Below are 24,928 nucleotides of genomic sequence, written 5' to 3' on the forward strand. Positions count from 1 at the left end.
TTTTAAGACTCCGTGGGAGATTGAAAAAGGGACACAATACTTTTGTGTGGGAACCAGAGAGTTGCTGCAGTGGAATTTCATTGTTTTAAGAACTTTTCTTCCTTGCAATATACCGTCTGACAAATTTGGGCCTTAAATGCAATTTGTTCGTAAAGCGTCATAAATTAAGATGTCATATAGTCAATACGATTGGAGTATAACCTATATATTGTCTCCCTTGCGTCACATCGAAGCTTAGAATTGGATAACCTTGTTTATTGGAAGGATAATTTGGGACCACATTTAAGACTTTTGGGCAGCCCTGGGACCTCAGGATTTGGATGTTTGTTATAAGGTGGACTCCAATTTTTGCTACAGTTTTGAACATATTGACAATGTCCTTGTTGTGGTTTGTCGACCGCCGACCCCTCCAGCAGCCGAATCAGAGGAGGAGGAGGCGTAGGAATCAGGGTCAGCAGCAAGGCAACCTGAGAGCTCCGAGGGGGAAGAGAGAATGGAGCTGTCAGAGAGAGATAGAGGTGGAGCCTGGGCCATCCGTCAGCCCTCAGATGGAGAGTCAACAGCCCCCAGATCTGGAGGTGACTGATGAGGAAGAAGAGGAGGAACAGCCGTGCCCAGTGCCTGACACGCATATACGCAGAGGAGGCAGAGGAGAGGAGAGCAGTGGAAATCTATGGGCCGATCCTTGGGACGGAAGAGCCACCGCTGCTAGTGAAGCCCCACCCCTAGCTCTGGGGATAAAAGACAGGGGACAAGATGAATAGATGTGGCCATCCGGATGGACGAATTAGCCTTCAGTGAGAAAGAAACACTTTTGCTGGGCTACCGGCACATCTAATTAAAGGAATCTTTGAGTTCACTTCAGAGGGTTTGTCATGTTTGTGGAGCTGAGTCGGAACAGTCCTGGTTTTTTTTAGAGGAGATGAGATGGCTGTATTCAAGCTTAAGATGAAAAGCATGGAAGGTGGAGATCTCTAAATTCTCCAGAGAAACCACCTGGGCTTTCATATTCAGCCCCTGTGATGTCTTCTTTGGATGACGACTCCTCCACTTCTTCCTGAGAGGCCGGTTCGAGAGAGAACGGGAAAGTTCCTGGCACGTCAGGAATTACTGACCCTAAATTGTCAGTAGAACAGGCCTCGGCTGGGGAGAGCTTGCAGGCCAGTGAGGAAGAGGGGGAGGAGCTACCTGCTGTGATGGATCCCAGAGTACGTAAGGCAGAGAAGCTGAGATCTGCCAGATTGCTCAGAAAAAGGCCCTGCCCCTCTTGATGGGCTGTACTGAGTACTATTTAGCATGGCAGGCAGAGGGAGGCATTGCTGGAAGCAACGTGTGGGTTGTGGCCAGATATTTGTGTTTCTAAGACTCCCCCCGTTTGTGAGCTAGGTGGTGTTGTGTTGTGGTTTAAGTTGCCGAGAGTTTTACGTGGATTTAATTTAAGTTGCCTTTAGTTTAAGTTGTGTTCGTGTTTTGGACCCAAGCAGCTAGTTAGCTGTTTGATGGACTAATTGGCCATTGCCTAGAACAGTGATGGGGAACCTATGGCACACATGCCACAGGTGGCAGGCAGAGTCCTCTCTATGGGCACACGAGCCATCACCCCAACTCAGCTCCACCACACGTGCATGCGCCGGGCAGCTGATTTTCAAGTCTCTGCCGCACATATGCAGGGGGCAGGGCTCATGCGGGAGATACATGGGGGGAGTGGGGAATTGTGCACACACGGCGGGGCGCACACAGGGGTGCACGCACATTGCATTATAGGTAATAAGTGCAGGGAGGCCTACTAGGCCCAAAACCAAGCACGGGGGGTGCTGCGCAGCTCCTCCATGGTCCATTTTGCTCCCAGGAGGTTGCAGGGAGGCATACTAGGCCCAAAATGGGGTGCGGGCGCGGAACAACAAAAAGGTTAGCCATCACTGGTTTAGAAGTTTAATCTGGAACTTGTTCATAGCTGGCTTCGCTTGGAAACAACCATTAGACCTCTTAACCTGGGCTGTTCCTGTGAATTCTACATGTAAACCCTGAAACTCAGACCATTGGACTGGCTGACGAACCTAACGAGAGGCTCCAAATCTCAGATTGGATTTTGGCTTCTCTTTTGAAACTACTCAGGCAAAGCCTTTATTCCCGAGACTGTTTTTGAGTTTGCCGTATGTTCATTTCCTTGTTATCTACTTGGTCTCGAGGCCAATTGCTGTTCTAATCTAGCAGCCATGTGTGAGCTGAAACTGCTGGGGGAAAAGACAAAATAAAGATCTCTCTAAAACACTGAGTGAGTGGGGCAGCGTAGCCCACAGCTTCTTTTTATTGGGAGGGTAGGGACTATCATGCAAGGAAAGCCTCATTTTCTCTCTTATCCAGAACATGAGCCACAGAAAGATTTTTTTCACGGTATCATGTCTTTCTGGTGGATTAAACCAGGGGTCCCCAACCAGTGGTGGGATTCAGCCAGTTCGGGCTGGTTCAGGCGAAACGGTAGTTAAATTGCTGGCTGGCTCCGCCCCTCCCTGCCCCTTCCAGGAGTCCCCACGTGCCCCATTTTGACTTCCCGGTAAGTGCAGGGAGGCCTACTAGGCCCAAAATGGGGTACGGGGGAGCGGCGAGTCCCCCCTCCCTTGTGGCCCGTTTTTGTTTCCAGGAGGGTGCAGGAGGCCAAGTGCTGCCTGTTACACCATGGCCACCATGGCCATGCCCACCCAGCCAGTCATTAGGGCAGAGAACCGGTTGTTAAATTTTTTGAATCCCATCACTGTCCCCAACCCCTGGGCCACAGAGCAATACTGGCCTGTTAGGAACGGCCCACAGGTGAGTGGCCAGCAAGCGAAACTGCACATGCATTGGAATTAGTTTGCGCCTTCTCCTCCTCCTCCCCCCCCCCCATCCTGATCCATGGAAAAATTGTCTTCTACGAAACCGGTCCCTGCTGCCAAAATGGTTAGTGACCCCTGGATTAAACAGTTTAAAATATAAATTAAGATGTCATATAGTCAATACGATTGGAGTCAGGGGTGAAATGCTACCAGTTCAGGCCGGTTTGCCCGAGACGGTAGTAAAAAAATGCTACCGGTTTGCTGAACTGGTAGTTAAAAAACGTTTTTAAAAAGTTCAGACGATCAGCTGAGCGACGCGATCGTCGGAACTTTTTCTTTTTACTTTTTAAGCATTATTTTACTACTGGTTCTCCGGAGCTGTTCTCCACAGCTGTTCTACTTACCTTCCCAAGCCTCCTTTTGGTGTGTACTGTGCATGCGCGCTCAGCGTGCGTTCGGTGCAAACTGTGCATGCACGGCCAGCGAGCCAGTAGCAAACCGGTTCAGATTTCACCACTGATTGGAGTATAACCTATATATTAATTTCTCACTTGTGTCACATCAAAGCTTAAAATTGGATAACCGTGTTTATTGGTCTCTCCCAGTCATTAGGATAGGACAGGACAGGATAGGACAGGACAAGACAGGACAGGACAGGATAGAAATTAGAATTAGAATTAGAATTAGAATTAGAATTAGAATTAGAATTAGAATTAGAATTATTTTATTTATTTATTTATTTATTTATTTATTTATTTATTTATTTATTTATTTATTTATTTATTTATTTATTTATTTATTCGATTTATATGCCACCCTTCTCCGGAGACTCAAGGCGGCTTACAATGCGTTAAGCAATAGCCTTCATACTTTTGTATATACCTGCTTAGTAGGGCTTTCGCCCCCCCTAAGCGGTGTTCTTTTTTATACAAAGTCAACTTATTGCCCCCACAATCCGGGTCCTCATTTTACCTACCTCAAAAGGATGGAAGGCTGAGTCAACCTTGAGCCTGGTGAGATTTGAACTTGCAGTAATTGCAGGCAGCTGGTGCTACTTAGCAGCACTTTAGTCTGCTGTGCCACCAAGGCTCTTTAGCCTTAGAATTAGAATTGAAACATGTGACCACACGTTTCAGCTTTTTCTCCCTGCCTTGAGAGATAGACCAATCTCACCAGAGATAAACAAAATCAAACTTTATTTTTTTAAAGACATAAAAAATTGTTGAAACTTACAGAACAAAACTCAAGCTGTCAAATGAGAGGTGCTGGTGGTGAGTAGATTTGACTTACAAAAAAAAAATCCCAATTAAAAAAAAGACCCATTGCAAATCACGTCTAAAACATACTTCCGTATATATCTCCTTGTATACAAATAGCAGTACTAGCAGTGCTCATGTTATCTGAATGTTGGCTTATATCCTTCTTGGGTTAGACACAGAGATAAATAGCATCCTCCATAGTATTCAAAGCAGGCAATAAAAAGCTAGAAAGGAAGCACAAGGATACATCTCCAGCAGCCAATCCTCAGTTAAGCAGTGAGTTATTTATACAAATAATAAAGGCAAGATAAAAAAAGAAAGTAATTATGTAATGGTTGGATTTTGCTGCCAGTACACATTTCCCATTGCAATAGGCCGTTTAAATATAGTAACCAATCTTACCCAATTTTTAGACAATGAGCTACAATTCCTCTTCCCGTTCTTAGGGCTTCTATAGATACCCTGGGATTTGAACTCCGAGCAGACCAGTTATAGCAAGAATAGCCATCTGGTTGTGCAGGGAAAACAATTGCAAAGAATTAACCTCGAAGGTTAAATCACAAACATTCCGTCTCAGCTGTGGGAGAATAAAACACATTTCCTCCCTATAACGTGTATAAAGTGTTTTTCTGTCGAAGCACCTGGTCTACTCCAATATGGGAGGGCCTCTCAACATTAAGAAAACTAAGATCATGGCATCTGGCCCTCTCAATTCCTGGCAAATAGATGGGGAAGAAATGGAGGTAGTGACAGATTTTATTTTCCTGGACTCCAAGATCACCGCAGATGGGGACTGCAGCCAAGAAATTAAAAGACGCTTGCTCCTGGGGAGGAAACTGACAAATCTAGACAGCGTACTAAAAAGCAGAGACATCACCCTGCCAACAAAAGTGCGTATAGTCAAGGCTGTGGTTTTCCCAGTTGCAATGGATGGCTGTGAAAGTTGGACCATAAGAAAGGCTGAGCGCCAAAGAATTGAGGCCTTTGAACTATGGTGCTGGAGAAGACTCCTGCGAGTCCCTTGGACTGCAAGGTGATCAAACCGGTCAGAGGAGATCAACCCTGACTGCTCTTTAGAAGGCCAGATCCTGAAGAGGAAACTCAAATCCTTTGGCCACCTAATGAGACGGAAGGACTCACTGGAGAAGAACCTAATGCTGGGAAAGATTGAGGGCAAAAGAAGAAGGGTACGGAAGAGAACAAGGTGGCTGGATGGAGTCACTGAAGTAGTCGGCGTGAACTTAAATGGACTCCAGAGGATGGTAGAGGATAGGAAGGCCTGGAGGAACGTTGTCCATGGGGTCACAATCAGAGGTGGTATTCAGCAGGTTCTTACCAGTTCTGGAGAACCGGTAGTGGAAATTTTGAGTAGTTCAGAGAACCAGTAGTAAAAATTCTGACTGGCCCCGCCCCCATCTATTCTCTGCCTCCCGAGTCCCGGCTGATTGGGAGGAAATGGGGATTTTGCAGTAACCTTACCCTGGATTAGCGAGGGAATGGAGATTTTACAGTATTCTTCCCCTGCCACGCCCACCATGCCACGCCCACAGAACCGGTAGTAGAAAAATTTGAAACCCACCACTGGTTGCGATGGGTCGGACACGACTTCGCAACGAACAACAACAACAAACTGCACATATCACAAGAACTTTCCAGATTTTCTTGGTTGTTTTTGCTATGTAATTCGATGCCAATAGAAGGATCCTGCAATGCATGAGATCCAAAGGCAGGCTGGCTGTATACACTTAACGACCAGAAAATGCAATCAATACTTATTCAACGGTGAGGCTATAAATACTTCAGTGTTTTTCAAAAAAAATGCCCACTTGTTGACAAATGCAAGGAAGAGTTAAGAATCTCTGATTCGCATTTTTTCTCTCTACATCTGGCTTCCGTCCCCTTCCAGCGTTTGCAGCCAGAATCCGTTTTTTCCAAGCCCAGCCCGTGGGAAACGAAGCCTATTCTTTATTTAACTAAGCCTGCCTGAAATATTTCTAAATTAAGATGCACTAAATTGCTACTTGTTCCTCAGTTGTCGGTGGAAAAAGGAGGGGCTACGAAAGCCTTTTTTCTCCGCAGGTATAAAACTCTCTCTTTCTTTCTTGACCTTTTCTTGGCAGGAAGTAATAATGATCTTTTCAAATGGCACCTCGGAATAGTAATCTAATGCACTCCGTGGGCCACTTTGACATCAGGACAAACTATAGTGATGGTGGGGGTTTTTTTCCCCATAAGAGGTGGAAGCAATCCTACGTTCAAAGACCTCGCCTCTTTCATGCTCCTTTAGCGCAGCCTTGCTGCAACTGGAAATGTTGATTTCCCTCAGGGCCATCAATACCAGTTGATGGATCTTGTGCCTCCACCCCAGTGATGAAATCCAAATTTCTTTACTACCGGTTCTGTGGGCATGGCTTGGTGGGCATGGTGTGGCTTGGTGGGCGTGGCAGGAGAAGGATACTGCAAAATCTCCATTCCCTCCCCACTCCTGGGGGAAAGATGTTGTAAAATCTCCATTCCCACCCCACTCTGGGGCCAGCCAGAGCTGGTATTTGCCAGTTCTCCAAACTGCTCAAAATTTCCACGACAGGTTCTCCAGAACCTGTCAGAACCTGCTGGATTTCACCCCTGCTCCAGCCTAAATAATGACACCATGATGATTTGCTAGGACAGTGATGGCTAATCTTTTCCGGACTGAGTGCCCAAAGCACATGTGTGGGCATGTGATTGCGCGCATGCGCCCAAAGCCCCAAAATGCAATGCATACGTGGGGTCCACGCACACACCCCGCCCCCACTCATGCAAACACCCCACATGTGCCTGCCCCCCTGCATGCACACATGCCCCACACACATGCCTTGCCCCCCGCATGTGTGGCAGAGACCCAAAGACCAGCTGGCCGGCGGGAGGCGTGCGCATGTGCAGCGGAGCTGAACTGGGGTGACAGCTCATGTGCCATCAGAGAGGGTGCTGCGTGCCACCTCTGGCAAACATGCCATAGGTTCACCACCACAGTGCTAGGATGAGCTAGCTTCTTCACAGAATTTATGACTGTACCCTTTCTTCAACAAGCCATAGTTTGTCAGCAACATATATTTAAAATAAAAACAGCAGTTATAATTGAACTTTTAAGAACTGTTACTATTAGCATCTGTCATTGTTACATTAGCCAGGAGATTACAGTACAACTGCAGAATAGTCATTTGGCTATACAAGCTGGCACGCTTCCCATGGTGCACTACAAGAGAGCGAGATGGCAGCAGACCAGAAAGAAAGACAAGTGGCTCTTACTGCAGCAGCATCCAAAGATCTCTCCCTTCCCAGAGCTGCTTCACAAACAGAGCTGCAACAGGAAAGGTTCAGAGGGCAGGAATCCAACTACCTGCACAGAGCACCAGTTCATCTCCCCACTGAAGTGGTACCTGTTTATCTACTCACATGGAATATGTTTTCGAACATCAAGGTAGGCAGAAGCTGAAGCAAGTGATGGGAACTCACCCCAACACCCAGTGCTAGGACTCGAACCATTAGAGCAGAGACATCTCCAGCCTCATTAAGCTGCCTCCAGCCTCATTAAGACTCATTATCACCGTCCCATACCTGAACCTGATGATATTAAGTATGTTTAAATAATATGGTGAATGGCACTAGAATGGTGCATTGAAACATTGAATAATTACATAATAAAGGACTATATCTTAATATAAACATGTGTATCAGCCCTAGGATCAGCAGTGATGGCCTGATTAGAAGCCAGAATAGAGGTAGAAATAAGAAATAGGGGGAATATTAGCACACATATTTTTATACAATAGAATAAAAGCAATAACTAGAGGGAAAGATTAGGATTAAAAGATGGCATTACTATGTAAGCTCATATAACATTGTGATTGGCATTAAAATGGAAATATTGAATAACTACTTTAAAACAAACATGTATATTAATACTAGGATTTCATAAGTTGATTAATATTTGGTTAATATCCTTATTGCCACATGTCCCAAAATGAATGATACCCAGATGCAGCACTGTTTATGTATTGATGTTGATGTATATTTTAAAAATAAAAACCCAAAAAGTTTTTTTAAAAAAGAAAGAGAGAAAGAGAAAAAGAAAGAGAGAAAAAGAGAGAGAGAGAGAGAGAGAGAAAGAAAGAAAGGAAGGAAGGAAGGAAGGAAGGAAGGAAGGAAGAAAGAAAGAAAGAAAGAAAGAAAGAAAGAAAGAAAGAAAGAAAGAAAGAAAGAAAGAAAGAAAGAAAGAAAGAAAGAAAGAAAGAACCTGCTCAAGGATGACTCAACTTTCCATTCCTGCTGGCAGAGGGCAGAATCTGCCTGCAATACTGCATTCTAACCACTGTGCCACCACGTCAATACAGTGAGAAACTGTGCCATCCGTGTTCAGAAATAATGGTTGGAACAGAGATGTCTCCAAAGCCAGGGCTAGGATTCCATGGTTGTGGCTGCCATCTTGACTTTTTTTTTTTGACCTGCAGACATCCTTGAGTTGGAAAGCATAAAATGTCCTAAACGCACATTTAGCAGAGAACTCACATTTGTTTCCCATCCCACATCGGTTGTGACCCAGGCCCAAGTAGGTATTATCAGACGCAAACAGACTTTATTAGAACAGCTGAGAATTAACTCATTCTCAGCGTAGTCCAAACTAATTCAAAACAAATTCTTCATAGCACAATCCTTCAGCCTTATCACCAACCTTGGTCTAATAAGGCAACCGTTTTCTCTGGCAGAGGGTTGCAGGAGGCCATTGCAGCCAAAAACGGAGCTCGGGAGCCCGTTTTCACTGGAAGAGCGCTTGGGCCACCAGAGGCGCCCCCGTCACAAGTGATGTCAAGCTGGCCAGACCCACCCAGGCCATGCCCACCCCAGCCCCCCTAGGTCAAACACAACCCTGATGTGACCCTCAATGAAATTGAGTTTGACACCCCTGTTTTACAGGAACAAATGGCCTACAATCTCCTACGTGCCTTATCACATTGTTCTTTGGTTGCTTCCCAGAATATTTGCTTCTTTCTACACACACAAAAAAAAAAGGATATTGAAGGTCCTTTTCAGCATTGCATTGCAGCTAAGAGTTGTGTGGGCTGCATTCTAAAATTGTAAAAAAAAAAAAACATCCATTAAAGCCTGATCAATGTTAGATAAAAGAGAGATTTGCAGGGATTCCTGGCCTTAGATCTTATTCCACCACCTACCCAGTGAGCCAAACTTTAAAACAAGATGTTATCTGCCAAGGTTGTGTTCTTTGGCCATCAACAAAATGCTGCTTCCCCTATCCTCAAAACCCGGTACATATCTCTATAGTAAATTATTTATGAAAACTGATGCGTATTTTTGGAACATTGCTTTATATTACAGGTAAAAGTAAAGTTTCCCCTCACACATACATGCTACTCATTCCCAACTCTAGGGGGCGGTGTTCATCTCCCTTTCTAAGCCGAAGAGCCAGTGCTGTCTGAAGACGTCTCCATGGTCATGTGGCCGGCATGACTAAATACCAAAGGCGCACGGAATGCTTTTATCTTCCCACCAAAGGTTGTCCCTATTTTTCTACTTGCATTTCTTACGTGCTTTTGAATTGCTAGGTTTGGCAGAAGCTAGTGCAAGTGATGGGAGCTCACTCCGTTACGCGGCACTCGAACCACCAAACTGTCAACCTTTCTGATCGACAAGCTCAGCATCTTAGCCACCGCATCTCCATATATTACATGTACTTCCTTTCAAAAGGTATCTTGAAATATTTGTTTGAACAACCACTAGAGGGAATCCTCAACTTACCACCACAATTGAGCCCAACATTTCTGCTGTTAAGTGAGACATTTGTAAAAAAAAAAAATCCATTTAAAAGCACAATCAATGTTAGGTAAAAGAGAGATTTGCAGGATTCTATTGTATGACCTTTCTTGCCTCCGTTGTTAAGTGAATCACTGCAGTGTGAATCTGGCTTCCCCATTGACTTTGTGTTGTGGCCCGTCAGCGGCCTGTGCAGCTAGTAGCTGATTCCGACAGCGAGGTGGCTGGTGTGGTGCTGCACCAGCAGCATGATCAGCTGGCGCTCGAGTCGGACAGTGAGGAGGCTGAAGAAGATGTGGTACCAGAGGCGGGGATTCAGCCAGGGCCTTCAGAACCTCCAGAAGTTCCCTTAAGTGAAGAGGACGAAGAGGAGGAGCCTCTTCTCAATGCACGGGTGCGCAGAGCTGCCAAAAGGCAGGAGTGGCTCCTCAGGAGGAGGTCTCCTCGAGAGTAAGGCTTGGGGCTAATTGGCCACTCCCTTAGCCTATATAAGGAGGAATGCCAACTGAAGCAATTTGCAGGGAACAACTTCGTTCACAAACATTCGTGTCTTGTCTTGCTTATCTTATCAGCTTCTTGCAAATTGCTTCTGGGCATTCTGCCAACCACAGTAAGCTTTCAGTTATTATTCTTTGAATTCTTGTCAGTTGTTAATACAGTTAATTAACAGCCTTTGTTGTAAAAAAAACTGGTCTATTTATTAAACCAAGGTTTGAACGGACTTTGTGTGTGCTGCGTTCTTTGGGGTCCGTAGCTGGGGCAGAACACTTTGCTTGTCAGAAGGTCGCAAAAGGGGATCCCATGACCTTGGGACACAGCAAAGGTCATCAATATGAACCAGTTGCCAAGCGTCCAAATTTTGATCACGTGATCATGGGGATGCTGCAAAGGTCATAACTATGAAAAACGGTCATAAGTCACCTTTTTTTCAGTGCTATTGTAATTTTGAATGGTCACTAAATGAACCATTGTAAGTTGAGGACTACCTGTATATGTGTTTCTCTTCAGAGTCTTCCCTGAATCAATTCATGTCCTCACACTTACGACTATCCTCACATTTATGCCCGTTGCAGCATTCTTAACAACCATGTCACTCATTTCACAACTGCTTCTCTTCACCATGGTGACAAGAACCTCCGGAACTGGAAGTGACAGTAAGTCTAGGCATACTGCCGGAGAGGCATTGTCTGTAAACAGGGCAATACAGATTAGGCTAGGAAACAACACCAAATGTTGTAATTCCTTACAGGATTAACCCTGTAAAGTGGAAAAAAACAAAAGGAGATTTCTTTTAACAACCGGTTCTCCGAACTGCTTAACTACTTAACAACCGGTTCTACCGAACCAGTACGAACCGGTAGAATCCCACCACTGCCTACATCATTTCAGACAAACAATTGTCCCATCTCCAGTGACGGAGCACACACAACTACAGCCCACAGCCCTCTTAGCTGTAATACAATGCTGCAGAAGACCTTAAATGTGGTTTTTGTGGAGAGGCAAATGTTTTCTAAGGAAAGCGACAATGACAGATTTTCGTTTGCGGCTGTATTTAGACAACAGTGAAATACACGGGGAAAATCCCATTGGTAATCAGAATGAAAAGAGGGTTAGGGTTAGAGCGAGCTCTACTTGGAGTTATGACCAAACAATATTGTTAGGGATATATATTTTAGTGGATTTCTAAGAAAAGAGACATTTGCCCACTCTTGAATCAGACAGTTCAATTGTGTGAATAACAATACTTTTTGGCTTCATTTTCCTAATGGTCACTGTTGAGGAATATGCCCAGAGTAACCCTTGAGTAGCAAGGGTGTGCACATAAGAAACGGCTGAGAGTGATTGTGAATAATCATTCTCAATACACAGACACACTGAGTTGTGATATTCTTTTACTTTTAGGGAAAAGCAAAGTCCAATAAGCAATCCAGGTCATACACAGATAAAGATAGTTAAAATGTCAATCCAGTCTTCTTACCAGTTGTTGTAGTAATATGCAATAAAACAGTTCTTTTTAGAGTTGCATACAGGAACAAGTACAGCAGTAAAACAATCAGTAAAACAGTAGAAAACAACAAGTAGCAATGATCAAGCAGTGATCATGCAGAGATAACAGGCAGAGAGGAGCAGAGATAGCAATAATAATGTAATAGGAACAATAAGCCATGATTCAAGCTTCCTCTTAAGGACATTAGCTACAGAGCTAGCCAATCAGAATACAGTATGATGCAATACAGCATTACAGTCTTAAAGCTATACAATACATTATGACTGCAAACATGCATTGATGGTTTATATATATTGCCAACCCAACCAGTTAGGCGATAGCCATTCCCTAACAGTCACAGTTTTAAATGGCCCAGTTTATTCTCCGAAGGACTAGAGAATGCAGCAGCTATTTCATGCTTTCCATTTAAAAAAAAACAACTTATTATTTATGGGATGCTGATGTTGTTTTTATAAGATATCACCCTGAGCAATCAGTTAGGCCTTTGACAGGAAACTTTGGGGGAAACCCAGCTGGAAAGTTGAAAAAAAATATCTTTGAAGAAGACAATGACAAATCTCTTCAGTGCTGTTGCCAAGACCGACCTGGTTTTTCATTGCACAGTCTTTTGATATTTTAAGAGCACGAAATAAGATATATGTTTTTTTAAAAAAGCATTGTTTTATGCTTCTGAAGAATGTAAAAGAAATCCCAGCTGATGTTGAACACATTCCTGTTAAATCTCTAATGGTATCTCAGTCAGCTTGGACCACAATAGAATAGGACAGTTTTCACCAGCTTCAGAAAAAAATGGAAGGATCGGAAGTTGTTTATTTCTTTATTTTGAAAATGTATATGGTTGTCAGGGGTGTCCACAAAATGTGGTAAGTGCACACACACACACACACATACACACACGATAGTGTGTGATAGAGAGAGATACAGAGAGGGAGAGAGAGAGATGAGCTAGCAAGAGACACATAAGAGAGAGAGAGAGATTAGATGATAGGTAGGTAGGTAGGTAGGTAGGTAGGTAGGTAGGTAGATAGATAGATAGATAGATAGATAGATAGATAGATAGATAGATAGATAGATAGATACTGGTAGGTAGGTAGGGAGAGAGAGATACTGGTAAGAAAGAAAGAAAGAAAGAAAGAAAGAAAGAAAGAAAGAAAGAAAGAAAGAAAGAAAGAAAGAAAGAAAGAAAGAAAGAAAGAAAGAAAGAAAGAAAGAAAGAAAGACATAGATAGATAGATAGATAGATAGATAGATAGATAGATAGATAGATAGATAGATAGATAGATACTGGTAGGGAGGGAGAGAGAGAGATACTGGTAGATAGATGATAGATAGATATATACTGGTAGGTAGAGAGAGAGAGATACAGATAGATAGATAGATAGATAGATAGATAGATAGATAGATAGATAGATAGATAGATAGATAGATAGATAGATGACAGACAGAAAGACTGTGCTGTCCGAAAACATTGCTGTGCTCATGTGGCCAGCACGATGTCACGGAGGGCTGTTACCTTCCCACCGAAATGATACCTATTTATCTACTTGCATTTGTATGCTTTCGAACTACTAGGTTGGCAGGAGCTCCAGCAAGCACAGGGAGCTCACCCCGTCACGTGGCCCTCGGTTCTCGAACCTGGGCTGTTGGTTTTCCAACTGACAAGCTCAGTGTCTTAACCATTGAGCCACTGCGCCTTTCTGCTTGAGATGGGCAGCTATGGAAGCTGGATCGATCAATCAATTAATAAACCCTACAGCGACGAGAATACAAGTCATTAACATAGAAATTATTCCGAACGGATCATCCTGTACGGCTTCACCCTTGGATGGCTCTGACCTTTGTCTTCTAACTTATGATTCCTTCTCATGATTCTTCGCTGCATTGAGGTTGGCTTTGGTCCAGCGCAAATGTCAGGCAGAAATTTGGCAAAAGACTGAAGACATTTAACACATGATGAAGATAGTAGATGTTTCAAAGAATATCTTTTCCCCCCACCCCAAGTACAGTGGCCTCCAGTCAAAGCATCTGATGTTAAGCTGCTGGATCTGCTGATACGCTCATGTACCAAGCAAGCCATAGCTTAACCTACAAGCTAATTAAATTTTTGGTTGCTCTTGTTGTTCAGTTGCTAAGTCAGGTCTGTGTCCCCATGGACCACAGCACGCCAGGCCCCCTGCCTTCCACCGTGTCCCAGAGTTTGTCCAAATTCATTTTTATTGCGATGATGATGCTATCTAACCGTCTCATCCTCTGCTGTCCCCTTTTGTCTCTTGCCTTAAATCTTTCCCAATATCAGGGTCTTTTTGAAAAAGTCCTTGCTTCAGCTTCAGTATCTGTCCTTCCAAAGGGACGGCCAAAAAGAAGAGGGGAGTCAAGCTATTCTCCAAAGCACCCGAAAGCAAGACAACAAGCAATGAATGGGAAAAAAATCAAGGCGAGAAGCAACCTAAAACTAAGGAGCAATTTCCTGACAGTTAGAACAATTAATTGGGGGAAAAAATTCCAGAAGTTGTGAATTCTCCAACACTGGAAGTTTTTAAGAAGAGATTGGACAGTCATTTGTCTGAAATGGTATAATATTTCCTGCCTGAGCAGAGGGTTGGACTAGAAGACCTCCAAGGTCCCTTCCAACTCTGTTATCCTATCCTATCCTATCCTATCCTATCCTATCCTATCCTATCCTATCCTATCCTATCCTACCCTACCCTACCCTACCCTACCCTACTCCATTCCACTCCACTCCATTCCATTCCATTCCATTCTAATCTATTCTATTCTATTCTATTCTATTCTATTCTATTCTATTCTATTCTATTCTATTCTATTCTATTCTATTCAACATTCAGGACTTATTTCCTTGAGGATTGATTGATTGAATCTCGTTACAGTCAAAGGGACTTTCAAGAGTCTTCTCCAACACCACAATTCCAGAAGCATCCATTCTTCTGTGCTCAGCCTTCCTCGTGGTCCAACTCTCCTTGGACTGCAAGGAGATCAAATCAGCCATACATCACTACGGAAAAATCGTAGTTTAGATAGGATTAATTTTTGGCCTTATCTATACATCCAAGGGCACGCAATGAGGATCATTATTATCCACAAAGTCAGTTTATTGTAAAACAGTGCTGCTTCCCCCCCACCAATCCATAAACCCACCAAAAATATTTCTTTTCAAAGATTATAAGAACAGGATTGAGTTAAAATTACTCTACTCCAACATAATCCTCTCTCCGTACAAAGACCAACTTTTCCAAGCTGGCAGTAAAAAAAAAAAGAAAAAGAAAAGAAAACCTCTGTCTTTTATTTGACTTTATTTTCTGCTCAATTCTTCTTCCTCTTTTTAAGAAAGTGATTATTATTTGGAAACTAAAAATACAATATTAATAAGGCTATCCTTCTATCGTGGGTTGGGTTAGGAGCATTTTCCGTCGGGAAAGCAAGTTGAAAAAGAATACAAATTAAATTTGAATTGAACAAAGAAATCCACTGTATATTTATGAATGCAAATTCCTTTAACTTTCAGCCAGTTAGCATCAGGCGTATTTAGTGACTCAAGAGCTGTTTGATTATAGATACGTTTGATGAATTTGCAGTCATTACCCTATGATGAATGTCTTGATAAAGAAAAGAAGTACGGAAGAAGATAAAACTTTTAACTGAACTGGCTGATTACATCTATCTTGTCCACTGGAGGGAAAGAAAACTTTTTCTAACTCTACATTTAGAATAATGGAAGGGACCTTGGAGGTCTTCTAGTCCAACCCAGTGGTGAAATTCAAATTTTTTTACTACTGGTTCTGTGGGCGTGGCTTGGTGGGCATGGTGTGCCTTGGTGGGCATGAATTGGTGGGCATGACAGGGGAAGGATACTGCAAAATCTCTATTCCTACCCCATTCCTGGGGGAAGGATACTGCAAAATCCCCATTCCCTCCCCGCTCCTGGGGGAAGGATATTGCAAAATCTCCATTCCCACCCCACTCTGGGGCTAGCCCAGAGGTGGGTTTCAGCAGGTTCTGACCAGTTCTGGAGAACCGGTAGAGGAAATTTTGAGTAGTTCGGAGAACTGGTCTATTCTCTGCCTCTCAAATCCCAGCTGATTGGGGGGAAATGGGGATTCTGTAGTAACCTTCCCCTGGAGTGGGGTGGGAATGGAGATTTTATGGTATCCTTACCCTGCAATGCCCACCAAGCCATGCCACGTCCACCAAGCCATGCCACGTCCACCAAGCCACACTCACAGAACCGGTAGTAAAAAAATTTGAAACCCACCTCTGGTATTTACCGGTTTTCCGAACTACTCAAAATTTCCGCTACCGGTTCTCCAGAACCTGTTGGATTTCACCCCTGGTCCAACCCCCTGCTTAGGCAGGAAACCCTACACCACTTCAGACAAATGGTTATCCAACATCTTCTTAAAAACTTCCAGTGTTCACAACTTCTGGAGGCAAGTTGTTCCACTGATTAATTGTTCTAACTATCAGGAAATTTCTCCTTAGTTCTAAGTTGCTTCTCTCCTTGATTAGTTCCTTGATTATTTTCTGGTACGTGCCTGAATTCTTCAGTGCTAAAGCCTCAAAGTCAGCATTCATGAAATCATTGTAACAAGCTGACATAACTTGTGATCCACTGAGTCAAAACGCAGACATAGAACTGTGACCTCTGATCTCTGAAAGGGCTGCTATCACCACCAGAATATCAAATACAATAACGTAAAGCAGGAAGCATAAATAATCCGCTTACAGAAATTTCATGGCTGGTGCCTTTTTTTTTTTTTTTGGTATGTCCAATTTCATAAGCTGTTAGAAGACTTGCAGTAATAAATAAAATGAACGATTTTATACAGGAACCAGATCAAGAGATGCACTTAAATAAAGAGGCCAGGGAGATATAACTTTTCATTCTTTTTCTGTTTTGTTTTGTTTTCTTATTTGAAGGAAGCTGTCAAAGGTCTCATGGGGACATGCCCAAAAGCTAAAAAATATTGGACAAAAATATATACTTGGTTGGAAAAAATGACAAAACAACATATAGATATAGATAACCAGAGATATTTTTGTTGGGCGTTCTACCGGAAAAATATGATAAAAAGATTGTATATCTGATCTTGCATATATTAACCGCAACTAGAATTGTATTTGCGCAATAATGGAAAAATGATGAGATTCCGTCTGAATCTCAGACGTAATTAAGAAAATATTAGAATCATCACCAAATATGAGCCAGCAGTGTGAAGCAGCTGCCAAAACAAACCAACACAGTTCTAGGCTGCATAAACAGAGGGATAGAATCAAGATCACGTGAAGTGTGAAGAACCGGTTCGGTGACATCACATGGTCACCGCTACCGGCTTGGGAGAACCGGGAGGAACCCACCACTCCTTCCTTCCTTCCTTCCTTCCTTCCATCCTTCGCAATAGCACTTAGACTTATATACTACTTCACAGTCCTTTACAGCCCTCTCTAAGCGGTTTACAGAGTCAGTTCTTGCCCCCAACAATCTGGATCCTCATTTTACCCACCTCGGAAGGATGGAAGGCCGAGTCAACCTTGACCCTGGTGGGATTCAAACTGCCAAATTGCAGGCAGCTGACAAACAGTAGAAGTCGCCTGCACTCTAACCACTGCGCCACCGTGGCTGAAATATGGCAGGTGGGCAAGGGGCAAGGGTGGAGCATCAACTTACTGATCTCTGTTAGCTCCTTGGTGCTCTCTAAACTTGGGTGTTGGCTGCAGGTTTTTCGTTACCAAATAGGTAACATTATCAGTGCTATTGACTCTGGGATTTAGTACCTATACAATAGGTTGCTAGGGCAATGTTTGTATTAGCAATATTGACTGATAAGTATGGCTTGCTCCATTATAAATGAGTACATAGTAACGGGGCCACAATATGCATCTCAAAATCATCTGCCACGGGGCAGGAATTATGGGAAAGGGTCAGCCTAAAAAATTCAGAGAAATATCCAGATAAAAGATAAATGTTCCCCCACACATATGTGCTAGTCGTTCCCGACTCTAAGGGGCGGTGCTCATGTCCGTTTCAAAGCTGAAGAGCCAGCGCTGTCCGAAGACGTCTCCGTGGTCATGTGGCCGGCATGATTAAACGCCAAAGGCCCACGGAACGCTGTTCCCTTCCCAGCAAAGGTGGTCCCTATTTTTCTACTTGCATTTTTTACGTGCTTTCGAACTGCTAGGTTGGAAGAAGCTGGGACAAGTAATGGGAGCTCACCCAGTTACGCGGCACTAGGGATTCAAACTGCTGAACTGCCGACCTTTCGATCCACAAGCTCAGCGTCACTGAGCTACCGTGTCCATATTAATAATAATAATATCCAGATACCAGATGTCAAATTATAGAACACAGAATAACCGGGTTGGAAGGGACTTCAGTGTCCTCAGGCAGGAGACCTTCCACAGATAGTCCTCGACTTATGACCACAAGTGAGCCCAACATTTCTGTTGCTGAGCAAGGCAGTTGCTCAGTGAATTTTGCCCCATTTTACGACCTTCCTTACCACCGTTGTTAAGTGAATCCCTGCAGTTCTTGTTAGTAACCACCCGTTTGTAAAGTGAATCTGGCTTCCCCATTGACTTTGCTTGACAGAAGGTCCCAATGGTCATCACATGACCCCAGGACATTGCAACCGTCATATATATAAGTCAGTTGCTAAGCATCCGAATTCTGAACACATGACCATGGGGATGCTGCAAGTGTGAAAAGTGGTCATAAGTCACTTTTTTCCAGTGCCATTGTAACTTTGAACAGTCCCTAAACTAACTGTTGTAACTCAAGGACGTCCAGTCATATGCACTTAAATACACAATGTTCCAAGCAGCAGGTGCCAGTCGCGGGTTAATCAGTCACTTAATCCTGCTTTAATACAAGCATGAGGGAAGCAGAACCTCAAATCAATTCAGAATAATAGAATAACAGAGTTGGCAGGGACCTTGGCGGTCTTCTAGTCTGACCCCGTGCTTGGGCAGGAAGCCCTATATTATTTCAGACAAATCGTCGTCCAATCTCTTCTTAAAAACCTCCAGTGTTGAAGCGCTCACAACTTCTGGAGGCAAGTTGATCCACCGATTAATTTCATTTCATTTCATTTATTTCATTTATTAAATTTTTATACCGCCCCTCTCCCGAAGGACTCGGGGCGGTGAACAGCCAGGATTAAAAAACATACAATATAAACATTAAAATACTTTAAAACATAATTAAACCTATATTGGCTTCCCCCAATTTAAAACCCCTTACCCATAAAATTAACCAATTAAAAAATGTTAAGCCAGCCCGGCTTGCTGAAATAAAAAAGTCTTCAGAGCCCGGAGAAAGGTCCGGAGGTCCGGGATCAGTCGTATCCCTGGGGGTAGCTCATTCCAGAGGGCGGGTGCCACCACAGGGAAGGCTCTTCCCCTGGAGGTCACCAGCCGACATTGCCTGACTGACGACACCCTGAGGAGACCCTCTCTGTGGGAGAATATTGGCCGGTGGGAGGTTATCGGTGGCAGAAATGGTCTCGTAAATAACCGGACCCTAACCCATGGAGCACTTTGAAGATGAGAACCAACACCTTGAAGCGCACCCGGAAGACCACCAGAAGCCAATGCAGCTCGCACAGGAGAGGTGTTACGTGGGAGCGCCATGTTGCCCCCCATAAGTACCCGCGTGGCTGCATTCTGCACCAGCTGGAGCCTCCGGGTGCTCCTCAAGGGGAGCCCCATGTAGAGAGCATTGCAGTAGTCCTCACTCTTAAGAAGTTTCTCCTTAACAGGTTGCTTCTCTCATTGATTAGTTTCCATCCGTTGCTTCTTGTCCTGCCCTCAGGTGCTTTGGAGAATAGCTTGACTCCCTCTTCTTTGTGGCAGCCCCTGAGATATTTATTTATTTATTTTATTTATTTTATTTATTTTATTTGTCAACAAGTACAAGGAAACAATATTAGTATAGACGTAAACATAGGCACATGAAAAATGGTACAAATAAATGGATATAAATAAGCAAAACATAGCCATAAACACATAAAATGAGTGCATACAAATGGGGGCAGTAGGACAGGGACGGTAGGCACGCTGGTGCGCTTATGCACGCCCCCTTTACGGACCTCTTAAGAAACGTGTAAGGTCCACGGTAGACAGTTTAAGGTAAAAGGTATGGGGGATTAGAGAAACTAACAACAGGATCAGGTATAGAGTATTCCAGACATTTACTACTCTATTGCTGAAGTTGTATTTTCTATAATCAAGATTAGAGCGGATTACATTTAGTTTGAATCTATTAATAGCCCTTGTGTTACTACGGTTGAAGTTAAAGTAGTCATTAACAGGTAGGACATTATGCTAAATAATCTTGTGTACTAAGCTTAGGTCATAACGTAGATGGCGTAGTTCAAGGTTATCCAGGCCTAAAATTTCAAGCCTGGTGGTTTAAGGAATTTTAAATATTGGAACACTGCCATCCTTTCTCCTCTAGTCCTTCTTCAAAACGCAAAAATCTACACCGATCCCACAGAAGCTAACGAGATCATTCTATGGGGAAAGAAACAGCCTTCTCCAAACTTCCCTCCTTGCACAAAACTATTCACACAGGCAAACATCAAAAACTAACTCTTACACTCTTAAAAACTCCCTCAAAGTCCTAAAAAAGACCCGTGAATTTAATTGAAATGAATTGAAATAAAATTAACCAAACAGAACTCTCTCAGGTAACCTTCTGCCCCATTCAATGTGTCACCACTTAGATGAGTAGGGGTGACAAGATAGCAGTCTTCCAGTGTTTGAGAGGTTGCCACAAAGAAGAGGGAGTCAACCTGTTCTCCAAAGCACCTGAAAGCAGGACAAGAAGCAACGGATGGAAACTAATCAAGGAGAGAAGCAGCCTAGAACTAAAGGAGGAATTTCCTGACAGTGAGAACAATTAATCAGTGGAACAACTTGGCTCCAGAAGTTGTGAATGCTCCAACACTGGAAGTTTTCAAGAAGAGATTGGACATCCATTTGTCTGAAATGGTAGAGGGTCTCCTACTTGAGCAGGAGGTTGGACTAGAAGATCTCCAAGGTCCCTTCCAACTTTGTTATTCTGTTATCCTTCTGAAAAACCTTTTAAGAAATGGGTGCAGAGCCCGGGCAGCCCAAGTCTTCTAGGAAGGAAGGAAGGAAGGAAGGAAGGAAGGAAGGAAGGAAGGAAGGAAGGAAGGAAGGAAGGAAGGAAGAAGGGGGATAGAGGAAGGAAGGAAGGAAGGAAGGAAGATGGGAGGGAGGGAGGAGGGAGGGAGGGAAGGAAGGAAGTAAAGGAGGAAGGAAGGAGGAAGGAAGGATGGAAGGAAGGAAGGAAGGAGGGCGAGAGGGAGGAAGGAAGGTAGGAGGAAGGAAGGAGGAAGGGGAATAGAGGAAGGAAGGAAGGAAGGAAGATGGGAGGGAGGGAGGAGGGAGGGAGGAGGAAGGGGGATGGAGGAAAAGGAAGGAAGGACGGAGGGAGGGAGGGAGGGAGGGAAGTAAGTAAATAAAGAAGTAAAGAAGGGAGGGAGGGAGGGAGGAAGGGAAGGAAGGAAGGACGGAGGGAGGGAGGAAGGCAGGGAGGAGGAAGGAAGGAGGAAGGGGGATGGAGGAAGGAAGGAGGAAGGAAGGAAGGACAGAGGGAGGGAGGGAAGTAAATAAGTAAGTAAAGAAGTAAAGAAGTAAAGAAGGGAGGAAGGAAGGAAGGGAGGAGGGAGGGAGGGAGGGAGGCAGGAAGGAGGAAGGAAGGAGGAAAGGGGATGGAGGAAGGAAGGAAGGAGGAAGGAAGGACGGAGGGAGGGAGGGAAGTAAATAAGTAAGTAAAGAAGTAAAGAAGTAAAGAAGGGAGGAAGGAAGGAAGGGAGGAGGGAGGGAGGGAGGGAGGGAAGGAAGGAAGGAAGGAAGGAAGCCCTCAGGTTGGAATTCCCTGTGGAAGGGTGAAATGTGATCTCTCCCAGAGGGGCCGGAGAGGCGGGGATTCCTCGGCGGTGCCAGATCCCGAGAGAGAGAGAGAGAGAGAGAGAGAGAGCGCTCGCTCGCCTTCTCTGCCGGCTCCCTCTGCCTTCGTTGCTGCTGCCGCTGCCGCTCGCTCGGATCCTTCGCTCGTCCCCAGCGGACACAGGAGCCGCGGCGGGGAAGATGCGCCAGCAGCCGCCGGGCCCACAAGAGCATCTCTACAAGGTGCTGGTGATCGGCGACCTGGGCGTGGGCAAGACCAGCGTTATCAGGCGCTACGTCCACCGCCACTTCTCCCCCGCACTACCGCGCCACCATCGGCGTGGACTTCGCCCTCAAAGTCCTCCGCTGGGACTCGGCCACGGTGGTGCGCCTCCAGCTTTGGGATATCGCCGGTGAGTTGCCCCGCCCGGCCCGGAGCGCCAGAGCCAACTTTGCTCCTCGGATGTTGCTCTTCTCCTTCTCCTTCTCCTTCTCCTTCTCCGTTTCCTCCTCCTCCTCCTCCCCCCGCCTTCTTCCTTCTTCCTTCTTTCTCCTCCTCCTCCTCCTTTCTTCTTTCTCCTTCTCCTTCTTCTTCCTCCTTCTTCCTCCTTTCTTCTTCTCCTCCTCTTCCTCCTCCTCTTCCTTCTTTTCGTTCTCCTCCTTCCTTCCTCCTCCTTCCTCCTTCCTCCTTCCTCCTTCTTTCTCCTTCTCCTCCTCCTCCCCCTCCTTCTTCTTCTCCTCTCCCTCCTCTTCCTTCTTCCTTCTTTCTCCTTCTCCTTCTCCTTCTCCTCCTCTTCCTCCTCCTCCCCTCCTCCTCCTCCTCCTCCTTCCCTCCTCCTCTTCCTCCTCCTCCTCCTCCTCCTGCTCCTCCTCCTCCTCCTCCTCCTCCTCCTCCTCCTCCTCCTCCTCCTCCTCCTCCTTCTTCTTCTTCTTCTTCTTCTTCTTCTTCTTCTTCTTCTTCTTCTTCTTCCTCCTCCTCCTCCTTCCTCCTTTTTTTCTCCTCCTCCTCCTTCTTCCTCCTCCTCCTCCTTCCTTCCTCCTCCTCCTTCTCCTCTTCCTCCTCCTCCTTCCTCCTCCTTCCTTCTTTCTCCTTCTCCTTCTCCTCCTCTTCTTCCTCCTCTTCCTCCTCCTCCTCCTCCTCCTCCTCTCCTCCTCCTCCTCCCCATCCTCCTCCTTCTTCTCCTTCTCCTTCTCCTCCTTCTCCCCCGGATGATGGACTACTGTTCCCACCAACCCAGTCTCCTGGCAGGCCATGGTGGGAGGTGTAGTCTGACAGGTCAGCCAGGCCTGGGCCAGGTTAGGCCAGGTTGAAATCAGTTAGTGGAACAGGGAAGCTGGGAGAACAGATGTACAGGAACCAAAATGGGTGGGTTTACTTTTTTTAAACGAGGGTGAATAAGAGAATAGTAGAGTTGGAAGGGACCTTGGAGGTCTTCTAGTCCAACCATCAGCTCAAGCAGGAGACCCTATGCCGTTTCAGACTAATGGGTGTCCAATCTCTTCTTAAAAACTTCCAGTGTTGGAGACTTCACAACTCCTTGAGGCAAGTTGTTCCCCTGGTTTATTGTTCTAGCTGTCAGGAAATTTCTCCTTAGTTCTAGGTTGCTTCTCTCCTTGATTAGTTTCCATCCATTGCTTCTTGTCCTGCCCTCAGGTGCTTTGGAGGATAGGTTGACTCAAGCAGAGGATGATGATGATTGATGATTATGATGAAGATGGCAGCATTTGTATGTGACAATTCAACTAAAGTCCATAGGATACTCAATTAAATATAGAGCAGCAAGTACAATATTCCAAATGGACCATCAACTTCAGTTCTTTTTTTTTTAAAAAAAAGATTTCACACAATATGTTATAGTTCAATCTGACCTTAAGCATAATTTGGTCACAAGTCGCATAAATGAAACCCTGTTTGTTTGCTGTAGCATTGCAGGGTGTGTGAGCACAGCAAATGGCCTGTTAAACTAGTATTAAGGTTGAATTGGATAGATCAACCCCACCCAGTTCTCTGAGCCTTTCTCCTAAGTAAGGAAGCATGATACAAAAGAATTGTGTAACTCTCTCTGTGATCCACTGAATTGTGTAACCCCCTCTGTGACCCACTGAATCCACTGGGTCTTATGCCCAAGTAAACTGTCATACTTTTTATGCATTTGAAGCCACGTTTTTAAGCTCTGGATAAAACTCAGAAATCCAGCGTCATCTCATCCAAGTTGATCCAAAAGTTGAAAAAGTTTGGACTTGACTTCTAAACAAGCGAACATAATACGGCAAAATTTTTTTTATATATATATTCTCAGCTTCAGTGGAAAGCATTGTAAGTCAGGACAGGTAGTCCTTGACTTGCAACCACAACTGAGCCCAAAATTTCTGTTGCTAAGTGAGACATTTAAGTGAGTTTTGCCTCATTTTACGACCTTTTTATTTTACATCTTCTCAGCTTCAGTGGAAAGCATTGTAAGTCAGGACAGGTAGTCCTTGACTTGTGACCACAACTGAGCCCAAAATTTCTGTTGCTAAGTGAGACATTTAAGTGAGTTTTGCCTCATTTTACAACCTTTCTTTTTTTGACATCTTCTCAGCTTCAGTGGAAAGCATTGTAAGTCAGGACAGGTAGTCCTTGACTTGCGATGACAACTGAGCCCAAAATTTCTGTTGCTAAGTGAGACATTTAAGTGAGTTTTGCCTCATTTTACGACCTTACTTACCACCGTCATTAAATGAATCACTGCAATTGTTAAGCTAGTGATACTGTGGTTAAGGGAATCCGGCTTCCCCATTGACTTTGCTTGTCAGAAGGTCACATGAAGGTGAAATTTTGGGGTCCTTGCTGCTCTCTGGGTTTGGCTGTTTTCTTACAGACGTTTCATTACCAAACTAGTTAACACCATCAGGGCTAGTTTGGTAACAAAACATCTGCAAGCAAACAACCAAAGCTCAAGAGAGCACGATCGATTTCAAAATTCAATTCTGAGTTACAAGTACTCTGCTGTAAAGGTGAAATTTGACTTCCAATATCTTGCTTCAAAAAGACCTCCTCCCTACTTCTTTCTCACGATAGTTTTGAAGTTCTTATTTTCTTATTTTTTTTCTTTTTTTATAAGTTTGTA

At 44.4% G+C, this 24,928-nt stretch overlaps 1 protein-coding gene across 1 annotated transcript in view; it reads left to right on the forward strand.

Moving 5' to 3' along the window:
- The first annotated feature begins 22,019 nt into the window (after positions 1 to 22,019).
- RAB38 (RAB38, member RAS oncogene family) overlaps positions 22,020 to 24,928 on the forward strand; it is a 38,785-nt gene continuing 35,876 nt past the window's right edge. Inside the window, 2 exon segments of the mRNA XM_070944024.1 lie at positions 22,020 to 22,133; positions 22,135 to 22,231. Of these exon segments, the coding sequence (XP_070800125.1) occupies positions 22,020 to 22,133; positions 22,135 to 22,231 (211 nt within the window).

The sequence above is a fragment of the Pituophis catenifer genome, unplaced genomic scaffold (genome assembly GCF_029215685.1).
Source record: "Pituophis catenifer annectens isolate HBS135680 unplaced genomic scaffold, rPitCat1.0.hap2 SCAF_4, whole genome shotgun sequence".
NCBI classification, from domain to species: Eukaryota; Metazoa; Chordata; class Lepidosauria; order Squamata; family Colubridae; genus Pituophis; species Pituophis catenifer.